Source organism: Megascapheus bottae, chromosome 30 (genome assembly GCF_031878675.1).
Source record: "Megascapheus bottae isolate mThoBot1 chromosome 30, mThoBot2.hap1, whole genome shotgun sequence".
Taxonomy (NCBI): Eukaryota; Metazoa; Chordata; class Mammalia; order Rodentia; family Geomyidae; genus Megascapheus; species Megascapheus bottae.
In genome coordinates, this window is record NC_143538.1 from 6,059,638 (window position 1) to 6,076,297 (window position 16,660).

At 40.5% G+C, this 16,660-nt stretch overlaps 1 protein-coding gene across 2 annotated transcripts in view; it reads left to right on the plus strand.

Annotated features, from left to right (window-relative positions):
- Gabrb3 (gamma-aminobutyric acid type A receptor subunit beta3) overlaps window positions 1-16,660 on the plus strand; it is a 131,505-nt gene that overhangs the window by 95,671 nt on the left and 19,174 nt on the right. For both annotated transcript variants that reach the window (XM_090321766.1, XM_090321765.1), the window contains exons 5-6: window positions 7,190-7,272; window positions 12,175-12,312. In XM_090321766.1, coding sequence (XP_090177892.1) covers window positions 7,190-7,272; window positions 12,175-12,312 — 221 coding nt within the window. The remainder of the gene's footprint in view (window positions 1-7,189; window positions 7,273-12,174; window positions 12,313-16,660) is intronic.

The window sequence follows — 16,660 nt, forward strand, 5'->3', positions numbered from 1 at the left end:
TGATCAGCCTCCCTTAGTAATTCTACTACTTTTGCTTTCTATATAATTGGAATTACTCACATGCCATGGTGCCTAGCTGAGATGGGATCGTGCTCACACTTTCCTTAGGTTGACCTCAAACCAAGATCCTGAATACCTAGGATTAAGAATATAGGCCACCATGCCCAGGGCCTCAATTCCCTTTTTATCCCAGAAAAGATGTATCAGAACCCACATGATTTGAGCACAACTGTGCCTAACTCCTACCCAGCTGTTTTGTCACTGTCTGTCAAAGCCTGCTACCTAACCAAGTGTCATATTGATAGATTGCTTTCCAGAGTGGAATATGTCAATTTATATTCCCGCTAGCCATGAAGTATACGTTAGCCCCAGGGTTTTTGACACCTGCTTTGGGTTTTATAATGATTCAGACTCCTCTAATTAATCAATCTATCTTCTTCATCTCTCGTGGCAAGAGAAAAACTCTGTCCCACTTCAAATTCACATTCCTGCATTTATTTATCTCTTCACCCAAGCATGTCCATCCTTCTTTTTTAAAAAACAAAAATTCTTTTCTACTGTTGCTTCAGATCTTCCTTCCTCATTCCCCTTTATTTATTGAAACTAACTTGTCCCATAGTTGAAAACACAGTGATTATTTTATCTTCCATGGTGTCTGATATGTCCTCATCCCTGCTTATGAATCAAACTCCTGAATTTGAATCCTGTCCTTTGCACCACTCCTCTCCCTTCACCCACATGGACGGAGCAAACTTCTTTCTCTTCTGAAAGATCAAGGCCATCCCCGACTCAGAGCCTTCATAACATGCTCTTGGATGTATCTAGATCTAAATACTGGTTTGGTTTTTTTAGCACCATTCTTAGAATTATATAATTGTTAATTACAGTTCCACTTTCCTCCCCCACCCCCCAGGAGATTCCTGTACCCAGTTGTCTGTTGTCTTCTTTCTTGTTTAGTGTTTATAAATCCAGTCATCTAGATCTGACACTATCTTATCAATTTAGGGCATTTCTTATTGGCTCACTACAGGTAGGCAGACAGGAGATAATTATATATATATATATAATATATAGTGTTTCTATATATACAGATCTCTCTAGAGACAGATGCAATATAGAGAGATGCTACATATAGTATCGATTTATATATACTATATATAGTATATAGATACATTTGCTAGGTATACATCTGTATACTTACATAGATTTTTGCTGGCTAATGGGTGATAGAAGTCTCACAGATTGGTCTGTCCTGTCTGGCTCTGAACCTTGATCCTCAGATCTCAGCCTTCTAAGTAGCTAGGACTAAAGACGTGTGATCTACCAACATCTGGCTTTAGGTTACTTTTTAAATATCTGAAGTAGAAGTAATGTTTGTTAATTCAGTCTATATCTATATGGTCATTTACCTCATTTAACATAACTGCAACTTGGTATATTAATTTCCTTTTATTGTAATTTCCATTATTATAAATTGACAACGGATGGGTATATACACTTCAAGAAGGCACCTTCATGTTCTGAATGCATGTGGAAAAATTCCTCAACATCATGAATAATGAGAATAGTGGAAAGATGTTCTCGTAACAACTTGTACAATTCTGTATCATTAGCTGCACTCATTGGGCTGTACAATAATCTTTTTTTTTAAGTCTTCCTGTCTGATTGAGATTTGGAATAGTTTGACCCTTAGTGGCACCTCTTCCCCTTTCCTCAGCCACAGGCCCTCACCGCCCTTCTCTCTGCTCCTGTGAGCTGCTCATTTGTAAATCATGCCTCTCCAAGTTCATTCAGGTTGTCACAAATGCCAGGATAGCCTTCTCTCTAAAATTCTAAATAGCCTCGCGTTGTGTCTGTGTACCACATTTCTCTGTATTCATTCATCTGTTGGTGGGCATTTAGTTTGGCCCAGCATTTGGTTACAGGACCCATGCTATACTGACTCTCCTGAGAACTTAGCCCTCGTCTTGACAAGTTGATTTCAACATTTGCAGATAAATACTTAGAAGCAGGATTGTTGGTTCATACAATCACTTTATATTTTTATTAAAAGATTTTATTAACATTGACTTTTACAGCATATTTCAAATGCCATGTTTAACAAGCAAGTATTCAAGAAAGGAATTTGATTTTTTATGTCTGCTGGACCCTAATTCACATTTTCACCAACTGTGTGTGCAGGCTTGCCTGTTCTCCACATCCTTGCACACATTTTCCTTTTTTTCCAGTCTGACAAGTATGAGGTGATGTTTTTATTGTGTTTTCTTTAGTAATCAGTGACATTGGATATTTTTTCCCCATTTATCCATTGGCCATTTGCATGTTTTCTTTTGAGAAAGAGATGTTCAGGTTCTGGGTCTATATTTGTTTTTTGTTGTTGTTGTTGGGTTTTTTTTTTTGCCAGTCCTGGGCTTGGGCTCAGGACCTGAGCACTGTCCCTGGATTTTTTCTTAAGGCTAGAGCTCCACCACTTGAGCCACAGCACCACTTCTGGCTTTTTTCTATGTATGTGGTACCAAGGAATCGAACCCGGGTCTTCGCCATGCTAGGCAAGCACTTTAACCACTAGGCCAAACTCCCGGCCCCTATATTTGTTTTTAATTACATTTTGATTTTCTTTTTCTTGAGTTGAGTGGCATATATATTGTGGTTATTAACACTTATGAAAAAAATGGTTGTTCTAGGGGAAAATATTCTGCTTTGTGAATAGTTACTAGTTGAACTTGCTTTTTTATTCCTTCGGTGGGTGAAGTGGTGGAATTTGTGAATTTTTTTCTTCCATCTTCTTGATGTCACCAACCCCTTGGTGTATTCATAAATTTCTGAGAGTAAATCCTATTTCACCATGCTAAGCAAGATCTCTAATATAATATTAAGTCTGCCTTGCCCATAGTTAATTTACACTTGTTCTCTTTTGAAAATCTTTATTCCACCAGTTGCTTGGCCATAAGCAACACTGTGAGCTAACATGAGGTTCTCTTCTACATATTACCCATGAAATATGAAGTTGCTTTCTCTTGGTGAAATTTGGGCAGATCTCACAATTTTCTGCCAGCATATAAGTAGCCTTTTTCTTATGTTACATTATAGAGGCATTTCTCAAGTCAACGTTTAATATTAAATTCATACTAAGCATTAGCATTTTCCTTTCCAGGGTCAATGGCACTGCCCTGAAATTTTGTAGGCAAAGTACCCATGGGTAATTGTGTGGGATCCTCTAATACATTTCTATGTGATTCATGCCACACAGAATCTGCATAATACATTAATAGATTGCACATCTTTAGATTTCTCTTGTTCTTTGTCACAGTATGAGTCAAGCAGATCTTTTTTTGTATATTCTGTCATAGATTAAACAGTGCAAGGAATATCTATTCCTAGAAAGAATATAGGTATTCTATACACCTATTGATATATAGGAATATAACAAATAAAAGAACAAATATAATAGCTGCACTATATGGAACTGTTTTAGAGGGGTGTTTTTCTCAATGGAATAACATTCTATTGATTTTTGTGCTTGCAACACCCCAGAACCAGTGTCTAACATATTTCTGAATTTCTTTAGGTTTCCTTCTTGCATTGGTCTTAAAGAATTCAAGATTTTCAGGGGAAAAAAAAACCGTCATTCTCATCTGTACTTCCTAATTCATTATCATCCTGCTCCTATGCTTGAAACTTCTCAGAACATATCATTTTCTTGTCCTCCTTATTTAGTGTTTAGTAGCATGAAAAGTACTTACTCCTTTCATTTATGGTTTTAGAGGATTAGGCTTCAAGTTTTTTTTTTATCATATTTCTATATTTCTTGATTACTTTTTTGTCAGTTATGAGACTTGAACTCAGGGCCTGGAATCTGCCTGTGAAGAATATTGCTCAAGGCTGGTGACCTACCAGTTCAAACCAGTTCAAACATTTCCACTTCAGATTTCCTGGTGGTTCCCTGGAGATAAGAATCTCATGGAATTTCCTGCCCAGGTTGACTGAATCACAATCCTCAGATCTCAGCCTCCTGAGTTGCTAGGATTACAGGTATGAGCACCAGTTCCTAACTTCAAATCAGCTCTGGAAACAACTCAAATATCTAGCAACCAACCAAACCCCCAATCAAAGATGAATGACAAAACTCTCAAAAAGAATCCAGGTATGCTGGCTTACCTTTGAAATCTCTGCTACTTAAAATGTGGAAATAGGATTGTGGTTCAAGAGCAGCCTGGGGCAAAAGCACAAAAATCCTATATGGAAAACAAACTAAAACCAAACCAACGAAAAAAGAGCTTGAAGAGATACCTCATTTGCCAAGCAGAGGTAAGGCCCTGAATTCAAATCCTAGTACAACTGAAGATAAATGGAATATTTCTAGTGGAGGTCTTTTACTCTTCATAAAAATTCATATTTTTATGTCCAATTTTATGATGCCTTTGGGCATCATGTGTAGACGTTGGGTTGTCATTTTGCCATATAATATGCCAGAATTTAAGTGTGTAAAGCTGGAAATTCGGTTATCTAGAAAAGTCAGATGCTATAGAAAAATAGCACCATCAAGAGCTATGTGTTGATTTTTGGATTACAAAATTAAATCTATTCTCTGATTCCATGGCAACTGGAAGTTATGACATTTGGGAAAGTGTGTAGCTTTGTGACACAAGTGTGCAATTTGTACACAGGCATTTCCCTTTGACCTGTTTGCCCACTGTGTTACCATTTCCCCCACTGCTGTTCCCATTCATTGAAAGCAGAATTTCCCTCCTCCTGCTGCCTGACCAGATGCTGAAATGAGGACATCCTTTACCCCATTATTCCCTGAGAATGTGTGTATAGCTGGAACAAGACAGGTCTATCAGATATGGCCCATACCCTGGTGTTTTGCAGGAGTTTGCTCAGGGCCAGCTCCTGCTCTTGGAGCAGATCAGGCCTCCAACTGCCACCATGAAAGGTGTTCTGAGAAAGCTGAACATTGGGATACCAGAAGAAGAATTTGGAGAGAAACTGAGGGTGCAATGAGAATTGAGATTTCTAGAGAAGCAATCCTGATTTTCTGTCCTTCCTTTTCCTTTCCTTTTTTTCTTCCTTCCTTCCTTCCCTTCTTTTCTTTCCCTTCTTCCCCCTTTTCCTTTCTTTCTTTCTTTCTTTCCTTCCTTCCTTCCTTCCTTCTTCCTTTCTTTCCTTCTCGATTACCTTTAAGTAGTTGTTCAAAATGGGTTTCAGTTCAACATGTCAGTATATGAGTCTAATACATCTTGATCAGGTGACTCTGATCCCCACCTTTCCTGAACTCGTCCATCCCTTCTGTTTTCCTGGTTCCATTTCACATATATACCTTGAATACTATGACTGCGCTCACCCACTCTCCCTCTCTCCACTCCCCCCTCACCCATCTCACCAGCCTGCAATTCATGTTTCAGTGTCTGTATGTGTATACTACAGCCAAGAGCACACATCCTGCCCGCACTTGGAGAATGCTATTACCTACAGATATGGCCCCACCTGGCCATCACTTTCCTCAACCATTTCCCTGTCTTCTCTCTACCTCTGGTTTCATGCTCTGCTCTTCAGCTTGAAAATGGCATTTCAAGCCTCTATATCATGGATCTGAAGACCCCCCCCCTCCCCTCTCACAATTTATTTCCATGGCAGAATCCCTTTGGCTTCCCTCTTCCCTTTAATACAGTCAAGCCATCTTTTTCTATTTCCCTGACCTGCTAGCTCACAGTTAATGATCCTTGATTGAGGGTTTCATTCCAGTCCAGTCAGCTTCTGCAATGGTGGGGAAGGCCTGGGATTCTAAAGAAATATAGTGGAATTCACGATGGCTTAATTGTCTCATGCAATTACTTTTCCGAGGGGAGACAAAGTGAAGATGGCTTGCTTCTAGAAGTGTGGTGTCTCTTAATATGTATGATCTAATGTCTCCATTGCCTGCTGGAAACTTGGCTGGCTTTAGATCATGCTAGAAAATCCTTCCAGGAAGATAAATGGCCCAGAGGAAAGTAAACTCCCTGAATTTTGATTCATAATGAATAACAGAGAAGCTAGATATGTCTTTGAAAATATAGCTCATCGCACAAGGGGTGTATGGGAAGGAAACCTCTAGAGTATTTAAGAATTCAACCCAATAGACAACTATAATAAAATAAGAACAAGAAAAAAAAGCTTGATTCCAAGTTCCAAAGTATTGCCTGGGGACACGCAGGTACCCCCAATCTCCACATGGAAAAACCAAAGAACTCATTCTTAACCTAATCTCCTGCCCCACGTGGAAATTGTGTCTGGACTAGGGAGACAACAGAGAAAGAGACAAAAATAAAAATGGAATGTAAACATTTTCCTTAAAACCCTTGGTTTGCCGAACTCCAAAGACCTCAAGTTACAATCGGAAAAGGTTTACAAGCATTGTTATTAGATATGGTGTATCTAGTTGCTAACAGTGGATTCTATACTTGCTAAGAGAATCACTTGTAAGAGTTTGCACCACACATACACACACACACACTAAATATAAGTAAGTATAAACGGTCCCTACATTAATGTCATTCTTTGATACATACATGTTTAAAATTATTAGTAGTAGCAGTTGTGGAACATAAACTCAGAGCCTGGGCACTGTCCCTGAGCCCTTTTGCTCAAGACTGTCTCTCTACCACTTTGAGCCACAGTGCCATTTCCAGTTTTTTGGTGGTTCATTGGCAATAAGAGTCTCACGGACTTTCCTGCTCATGGCTTTGAACCACGTTCTTCGGATCTCAGCTTCCTGTGTGGCTAGGATAACAAAGAGTGAGGAGCCACCAGGCATCTATGTTTGAAAATTGTCAATTGAAGCATTGAAATGAAATAAAATATTATGGTGGTTTTTTATTTCTGGGTTTGAATATACTTTTATATTCAAACAGCATCTTTCAAGTTCATTCATATATGCTGTAAGAAAGGATTAGAAGGGGCCAGGAATTTGGCCTAGTGGTAGCACAAAGACCTGGGTTGGATTCCTTGGCACCACATCCATAGAAAAGCCAGAAATGGTGCTGTGGCTCAGCTGGTAGAGCTCTAGCCTTGAGAAAGCCCAAGGACAGTGCCCTGAGTTCAAGCCTAAGGACTGGCCAAACAAGAGGGAGAGAGATGGGTAGTGAGGAGCAGGAAAGAGGAACCGGCACTGATGTTCCGTTACTGACATGGCTTGGCTCTGTGTTTTCAGAATCACCACGACAGCCGCGTGTATGATGGATCTTCGGAGGTACCCGCTGGATGAGCAGAACTGCACCCTGGAGATCGAAAGCTGTGTGTATCTGTGCCTGACTTCCTTTCTTTTTCCCTCTATGCTTTGGGTCTCTGTCTCTCTGTCTCTGTCTCTCTGTCTCTCTGTCTCTCTGTCTCTCTCTCTCTCTCTCTCTCTCTCTCTCTCTCTCTCTCTCTCTCTCTCTCTCTCTCTCTCTCTCTCTCTTTATGTGACTTAACTTTCATCTTTCCCAAGGCCCGGAGTTTCCTGACACACTTTTTAATTCTCTTAAAAATTAGATTGGGGCCTGGACATAAAAGGTGGTGAGACGTCCATACATAACCCGGCTCTGTGATGTGTCCATGTAATCCCAGCAACAACAAGAAGCCTCAAGGAGGCACGCACCATCGTGCAGGTGCACTGCCTAGTGGACAATTAAGACCCTATCATAAAAAAATAAGCAGCAGAAAAAACAAGCCTAGAGGCATGGCTTGAGTGGTAGACCCACTGTCTAGTGATTTCAAGGTCCTGGGTTTCAACTTCAGTACTGACCTCCCCAAAAGACTTAATTTGACAATAGAAGAATCTGCTTATTTACAGTTATAACCTACAAACTAATCAGCTGAACACTGGTGCTGTCCTACCTACTCATATGAAATAAAGATTCCCATAGAACAAACATAATTTTCTTGCTTAGAATTGATTTGGACTTAATTTAATATTTTTTAGCCAGTTCTGGGGTTTGAACTCAGGATCTGGGCACTGTCTCTGAGCCTCTTTGTGCTCAAGGTTAGTGCTCTATCACTTAAACCACAGTGGCTTTTTCTGAGTCGTTTGTATTGGAGATAAGAGTCTCACAGACTTTCCTGCCCAGACTGGCTTCTAAGTATGATCCTTAGATATTGGCTGCCTGAGTAGCTAGCATTACGGGAGTGATCCACCAGTGCCCAGCTGCTTAGAAAATAAAGATGTCATCATAAAAAAATATTACACTGGGAGGCGGGGTGGGAGTTTGGCCTAGTGCTAGAGTGCTTGCCTAGCAACGCACGAAGGCCCAGGTTTCATTCCGTGGTACCACATACATAGATAAACTAGAAGTGGTGCTGTGGCTCAAGTGGTAGAGTTCTAGCCTTGAGAAAGCCTAGCGACATTGCTCAGGCCCTGAGCTCAAGTCCCAGGACTGGCAATATATATATATATATATATATATATATATATATATATATATACACACACACACACACACACACACACACACACACACACACACACACACGCACACACACACTGGGGAAGTAGCTCAGTGGTGGAGTACTTGTCTAACAAGTATAACCCTGGGTTTGATTCCTAGTAGGTTAAACTAAACTCTGCAAGTTGCCTTGTCAACAGAGGGAAGAAGACAGAGATAGAAACACACACACACACACACACACACACACACACAGCTGGGGAGATGCAGAGAAATCGAGTGATAATGACAGACAAGACTCTACAAAAGACTCCTTTATTCTAATCTGATTATGGGAGCCTATTTTCTGTACTAAAATATAGGAAAACAAATGTTCCCTGTCTCAGTCCATTCAGCGAGACAAGAGCAAACATTGCAGTGCAATTTTCTTACAATATACTTCATCACGCATGAGTGGCTGAACTGCTGGGACCCCAAGCAGTCCAAGCTAAACTCATTTCCCATAGCATCTCCAGCTTACATGCCAGCCATTTCTGCATCGTGGCAATTTGCTTCAATTTGTGGAGGGTTCAGATGCTTTTTTTCCCTTTTTTTCTTTTATTATTTCATATGTGCCATTATTAAGGCTTTAAACTCAAGGCTTGAACCCGGTCCCTTGGTTTGACTTGAACCACAGCTCCATTTCCAGGTTTTTGGTGGTTATATGAGGGATTAGAGTCTCACAGATTTATCTTCCCTGGCTGGCTTTTTTTTTAATTTATATATATATTTATATATATATTTATATATATATATGTATTTTTGCCAGTCCATGGGCTTGAGCTCAGGGCCTGAGCACTGTCCTTGGACTTTCTCAAGGCTAGAGCTCTACCACTTGAGCCTCAGCACCACTTCTGGCTTTTTTTCTATGTATGTGGTACTGAGGAATCGAACCCGGGTCTTCATGCATGCTAGGCAAGCACTTTAACCACTAGACCAAACTCCCGGCCCCTGGCTGGCTTTGAAATGCAATCTTCAGATTTCAGCCTCCTGATTAACTGGTAATACAGGCATGACCCACCATTGGCAACTCAGATACTTTATTGGAATTTAGTGCCAAGGTGGGATAAGAGCTGAATATGCAGTGTCTAACAAGCCAATATTCTTCCTGTACCCCCTATCCTGTCATAGCAGGGTCCATTATTGGTCTCAGACATAGAAGGTTGTGAGTGATCCTACAGAACCTTTGAGTGGCTCAGTGACTGTGACTTGGCAGGGTCACTGGAAGTAGTTGAGATGACGAGGGAAGGTGTCAGCCACTCTGTACCTGCCATGCTCTCTGAGAGTCGTGCTCTCGAGAGAAGATGAGGGATTGAAATCATGTCAAGTGATGCATAATTGAATCATCTGGGGACATTTACCACAGCAGGCTCAGAGGAGAGATGATGGCTCCCAGCAGTTGAAGAATTATCATGGGAAGTTAAGTAGATTCTGTGTGGTCAGAGGGCATGAGTCCAATGAGATGATGAAGATATGGGGAAGACAACTACAGGGTCTAAGTAAGGAGGCAGCTCTTCTTGGGACTGCCAGGATACATAGCGAGAATTTTTGACCATATAGCATCCTTTGCTATGATGCATGAGCTTCAGGGTACAAGGTACAGAAAGATCTGCCATAGCAGAAATCTGTCACCTCACTGTGCAGGGCCCTCGCCCTGCATAAAGAGAGATCGTTAAAGCATTCGAAAATGGACTTCCATTTTCCAGTGGCCTGGCTATTATGCATATCTCCATTGGGAATGGATAAACAAACTTTGTAGATTTTTTTGTTGTTGCTCTTTTTTTTTTTGCTAGCATCAGGACTAATTCATTGATCCACGAATTTATTCAACAATACTTAGAGATCTTCAACTCGTTGTTGTTGTTTTGTGTTTTGATTTGTTTCTGGTGCCTGGGCCTGGAGCTTTGTGTATGTTAAACAAGATCTCTGCCACAGCTCCCAGCAGAGACTGTGGCTGGCAGAGTTATATATAAAGGAGACATAGTCTTTCTAAAGAAGTGTACTATTTGTGTTCCCCATAGATTCTCTTATACTACAATTAATTCATTTATAACTGCTTGGGTGCCACCCAGTGTACTTACTTCTAGATTTATCTAAGTCAAAGCCCAACACAATATGCGCTAGGAAATGAGTATTTTCGAGGAGTTGGGGGTGGGTCAAGAGGAGAGGGATAGAAGAATGAATGGAGAAAATGAGTAGAATGCAGGCAAGAATACATTGTCTATGCCACAGAACTGAGAAAAATAAGGGAAGGGGTAGGTGAAGATGTTGATGGGATGACACAGACCAAGATGCACTGTCTACATGAATGGCTTTGTTAAATGGCAGAAAAGAAGTTCATATGTAAATTAACATTAAGAAAAGGGAGGGAAGAACTAGAGTAGAAAGAGTAGGTGAGAATGTTGAAAAGGATGACATTGTTCAAGAGGCACTGTATTCATACATGGCTCTGTTGAAAGACAACTCCTTTATGCAACTACTTAAAGAAAATGAAAATATATGGGTGTGTACATGCACACACACACACACACGAAATCTTACATGCTTACATTCACACAGCTTCTTTACCAGAAAAGACAGGAAATGGTCGTAGAAGTTTTGGAAAAAAATACAGTTGGATAAAAGTTCTGTGAGCGAGGACGACTTTTGGGGAGAAAGAGGCAAGGTTACTTGTCAACGTACAAAGTGGAGGAAAGAGGAACGACGAGAAGGAGATAGAGGACTAGCCAGAAAATAAAAAGGAGGCAGCAAGGCTGGGCTGCTGAGTTAGGGGTAGGAAGTAGAAGTACACAGGGCCCAGCTCCCCAGGTCTGTGAACATCTCACAAGGAGGAATTTAGGCTTTTTGTTTGTTTGTTTTTAACCAACTGAATTGGGAAACAGTTGAGGACTCAAAGACATGGAAGTGACATGGCCAGGTGTTTGTTTCATGAAAGATAATCATAACCAAGCACTTGCGGTTTACAGCTGTAATCTTAGCTACTCAGGATGCTGAGATCTGAGCACTGAAGTTCAAAGCCAGTCCAGGTAGGAAAGTCTTATCTCCAAAGAGCTACCAGAAAACCAGAAGTGATGCTGTGGCTCAAAGTGGTAGAGCGTTAACCTCAAGCCAAAATGCTCAGGGACAGCGCCCTGGCCCTGAGTTCAAGCCCTACAACTGGGGGAAGAAAAAAAAAAAAGACCCATCTCAAGTGAGCAACCTTCATGGCCAGAGAACAGAACCCACTCAAAGGAGAGCAGTGGTTTTGCTTACAGAGGGTATGTCATTAGTTACTGACATCCACTAGTAACTTGACTGCCAGCTCTTATGAGAAGCTGCCTTTCTCATCCTTTCTCCCTGAGTTCTCATCTTTGCTTACTAGCCATTGCCTGATTCATTCCTGTCAAGATATGTTTTTAAATCCCTCTTTAAATAATGTCTGGGTCAGCCCTAAGATTATTCTATACAGATAGAAATTTAGCCAGACCTTCTTACTTAAACCCACTCCATCCCCGCCCCTCGTGGCTTTCTACCTTTCAAGACCAAACTGGCACCAGCCAAACCACACAGTGAATACAAAAGAAAATACTTGAAAATCAATTCTCGGGTGACACTTATTAGGGACAAAAAGCCCAGGAAACCAAGAGTCAAGCATGGCCATGCTGCTACTTCCATTTGATGAGTTTCATTGTGTGTGTTTGTAGGAAACAAGCACCATCTCACATCCGCCATATCCCTTCCTTTTCTCTCCTGGTAGATGGCTATACTACAGATGACATTGAGTTTTACTGGCGTGGCGGGGACAAGGCTGTCACGGGCGTGGAAAGAATTGAGCTCCCACAATTCTCCATCGTGGAGCACCGTCTGGTCTCGAGGAATGTTGTCTTCGCCACTGGTGAGTTTCGGGTCCCCTCGGGGTCCCATCAGGACAATGGCAACATGGAATGAGGGTCTCTGGATGAAAGAAATAGCCACTGTCTGCTCCAGATCGTTATATCCATACCTAAAAGGGACTGATAAGTTTGGATGGAGAAGAGTGCCTCAGAAGGAGATGCTCTCTGGAGCTTGTTCTGGAAAAGGTCAAAGAGCCAAGGTGAATGTAGTCAGGCCATATTCAATTACCTTTAGCCAGACAAGAGGCTCTCAATGGCCCTGGATGCAAAGAGGGAAAGAAAGGGGAGGCCAGGATTGGTGGGTTTTTTCCTGAGAATCTCACATCTTCTGCCAGCTCTGGACATGATCCCAGGCAATCAGGACATACCTTTACCTTGCTTCTAGACTAACATCTTCTTCAGATACATTATTGGCTTAAGGTTGTCCTAGCCTGGGCTTCATTATGTCTTTTTGGTTTCAACTACCCAAAGACTACAGGCAATAACTTTGGTCTGTATTTCCTGAGCTGTTAACTGAACTACTACTATGTATAATTTATGACTCACGATGTTTTTTTCCAGTGGTGGCTTTGCCTTCTTACTGGATGGCTGATTGATATGATCAAGGAGAGTGTTTAGTGGGACAAAGTTCACAAACTCAGGGTTCACATGATATTTGAAGTCCAGGGATGGTCCTACACTTGGACAATAACCAGTATGTAGAAATTAGCACAACATTACCATGTTAGCCTGTGGATTAAATAAATACTCCTGATCTAGAGCCACCAGCTGCTTCTTTCCCTGGCACCTGCTCTGGTTCATTTCACCTCAGTACCATCTGTTGTGGGGAAGCCTTTTTGACCACAGCTACATTGGCTGGGTTAAGGGGTTGGTATCTATATCCATGACTGAGTTTCAGCACTGCTCTCAGCTTACCCGGCAAATACTGTCAGAATTTGGTTTACTGAACTTTTAAGCCTAGTAAATTAAAAGTCCAGAAGCTCAGTTGGTTTTCTTTCAGAAAAATAAATAAGGCAGCTATTACAGCATCATTTTCTGAGGATGAAATTAAAGGAATGATTCAAACAGGAATGTCAACACAGGAAATCTCTTTTTTTTGGTGTATCTAATTTCTAATTAAACAAATTAATTTGTATGTTAGTTGGGATGTGTCAAAAAAAAATTTCACTTAACTGTCCTGAAAGCAAACTGCAATTCGTCAAGAATATGTGACAATTTTAAGTAAATTGTCAAATCTCAGTTGGTAGAGTGTCTAATAGGCTCTAATTAGTTAGGCAATGCACTTAATTCTGTGAATGATTTGAATTTTTCTCTCACTAGAGTATTCTACCACTTGAACAGTGCCCTAAACCTTTATTTGTTACAGTTCATTTTTCAAATAGGGCTTTACTTTGATTATCCTCCCTCTAGCTCTTTGTAGCTAAGATAACAGATGTGGGGTGGGGTTGGAGTGCGTGTGTGTGTGTGTGTGTGTGTGTGTGTGTGTGTGTGTGTGTGTGTGTCCTGGTACTTGAACTCAGAACCTGGGTGCTGTTCCTAAGATTTTTCACTCAAGGTTAATGCTCTATCACTTTGAGCCACAGCACCACTTTTGGTTTTCTGGTGCTTCATTGGAGATAAGAATCTCATGGCCTTTCTTGCCTGGGCTGGCTTTGAACCTGAATCCTCAGATCTCAGCCTCCTGAGTTGCTAGGAACGAGCCTCAGATGCCTAGCTCCACTCAGAGACTTTTGATAAAGGTATTTGTAACTTTAATACTAATCTGTATACTTTTATTTATGCTCGCATACAAGAAAACGTTACACCTATAGGTGTGCACCTAAGTTATCAGTAAGTAAACAATTCCCTATCCACTGCCAGGGCATAAATCGAACAGTCTGTAACTTAAGTTCTTCCCTTGACTCCCCCCTCCCCTTCCCCAACACCCTCTAACCTCTATTTTATTACTTCTTCGCTAATAATGCTGCCTGGTTTTGAACCCTTTCCATAGGATAAGAAAGTTTGGAATTGTTTCATAGTTGCTTTCTTGAGCTCCGCCTTATGCCTGGGCTGGCTTTGAATTGCAATGCTCAGATCTCAACCTCCTGAGTAACTAGAGTCACAGGCCTAAACCACAGGCGTCCATCCCACATGCAAGCTGTGTCTGTGGTATAAAAGTATGCCTTTTTCATAATGGTGAATCTGGATCAACACTCCTCTCATTTTTATATATTTTGGGGGGAATGGATTGTGGTGTAGGCCAGTGGTCATTTTCCTTCTTTTATTCTCCTGTAGGAACACATTAAATGTAAGTTGTGGATGTGCCCATAGGTCTGAGTTTGAATTTGACATTCTGCTCCATTGTTTTATTTTTTTTTTTTCATTGCTGTAAATCACACTACTCATTTACGCTGCTGCTTTAAGTAGAGCCCATCCTTCATGTGCTCTACTTTTTATTTTATTTATTCCTGGGCCTTTACTTTATTTCCCTATAAATTTTATAAGCAGATCATTAATTTTCATTTAAAATGACTGGGCTTTGAATTTATGACAGCATTAATTAATTTGGTGGAATGTGACATCAGGATTCTGCCAATATCTGTGTCTCTTATCTCTCCATTGGTTTATGTCTTTAATTCTATTCAGTGGCTTATCAAGGTACCTCTTGCACAGCTGTGTGTGATTCTTTTTCCCCTAGATGTTTGACATATTCTGATGCTAGGATATTTTAAACATTATTTCCCATTTGCTGTGTACTTATATGAAAACAGTGATTTTTTTTTGCATTGAACAGCCTTGATAAAATTGAGATGGGACTCTTGCTTTTCCCAAACTGTTCTTGTTTTCCTCATTCCGACTTATTTGCTGTTTCCACTATGCATATAACTTATGTACACTTCAGATCCCACACAATACTGTTGTTGCTAAAGGAAGTGAAGTGTCTACTTAGAATTATATAGTTCTTTGTTCTTTTCTCTACCTCCAGGATCACTGTCAAGGTGTCTCTCTCTTCCTAGAATTCCATTCACAACATTTTCTACTTTATTATCTCCTCATGCTTCATCTTGGAAATTTATATTTCAAAGAGGTTATCTGCTTGCTTTTAGAATCAGCAAGGGGCCTTAGCAGTCAAGTAAGTTCATCAGAATTCAGGTAGTTCTGAATGCATTCCAGCACAGATATCGAAGAAGACTCCATGGAGGTTATATGCTCTGGAATAAATATATACTATGCTTTATTTTTCACATGTCTTCTTTTTCCAGAAGAATTTATAGCTGTTTCAAGTGCATAACTGTATTTTTTTTGGTCTGGCCTATTAATACATGGTAGGAAAGAAAGAGAACATAATTTTTAGTGTTCACCTTTCAGAAACTAAGAATCCTATGATTCTATATATTTCCCTGATTACATTGTGGGTGGGAAGTATTTTTTTTTCAACATCCTGTGCTTTTGAGAAAAGCTAAAAAAAATCAGGACAGCTGAGTCTTTACTTGACACAGTAAGAAGTTGTAGACATCTTTGCCAATCACTGCAATAACACATAGGGAAAGGGTTCAGGAGAAAAGTAATCCTGAACGGTTGTTTGATTAATACATTCAGTTGATATGTAACAGCTATGCGTTGTCACTCTGGAACTGTGGATTACTGGGTTGGGAATATAATTGTGTGTATGAGAGAGAGCGTGAGCGAGTGAGTGTGTGTACACGCCTGTGTGTGCATGTTAGTAGTGGCGCTTGAATCCAGGGTCTTGCCCTCTCCCTTGGCTTTTTCACTCAAAGCTGGCACTCTGCCACTTGAACCACACCACCCCTTCTGGCTTTCTATTGGTTAATCGGAAATCAGAATCTCACATACTTGTACTTCTCTTCGTGAACTGGAGAGGCTCAGATCTCGTCCTCCTGAGTAGTTGGGATTACAGGAGTAAGACACCCGTGCCTGGCTAAGGACTGCTGATTTGGTATTGGCCCTGAAAGTATGTCCTGCTGATGGACACATTTTGTGGCAATTCTGAAGTTTAAGTCAAAATTTCTAGTTTTATTTGATCTGAAAGAGATTTTCATTCTTTTTTTTTTTGCAAGTCACATAAAAAACAGGTAACTTAAAATGTTTCTTTAACTGTGTCATGTTTTTATTTATCTTTTTGTCTTTCCTGGTATGTGTTTCTATGTAACATATTCGACTTTATATCAAAATACTTTGGTCAGATTAGAAGAAAAGGCATCAAAGGTAACCATAGAACATTTCTATTAAAAGATATGACTTGCCTATTCTTAAAAGAGTAATTGCCAGGCTGGGAGTTTGGCCTAGTGCTTGCCTAGCATGCATAAAGACCCGGGTTCAATTCCTTGCTACCACATATATAGAAAAAAG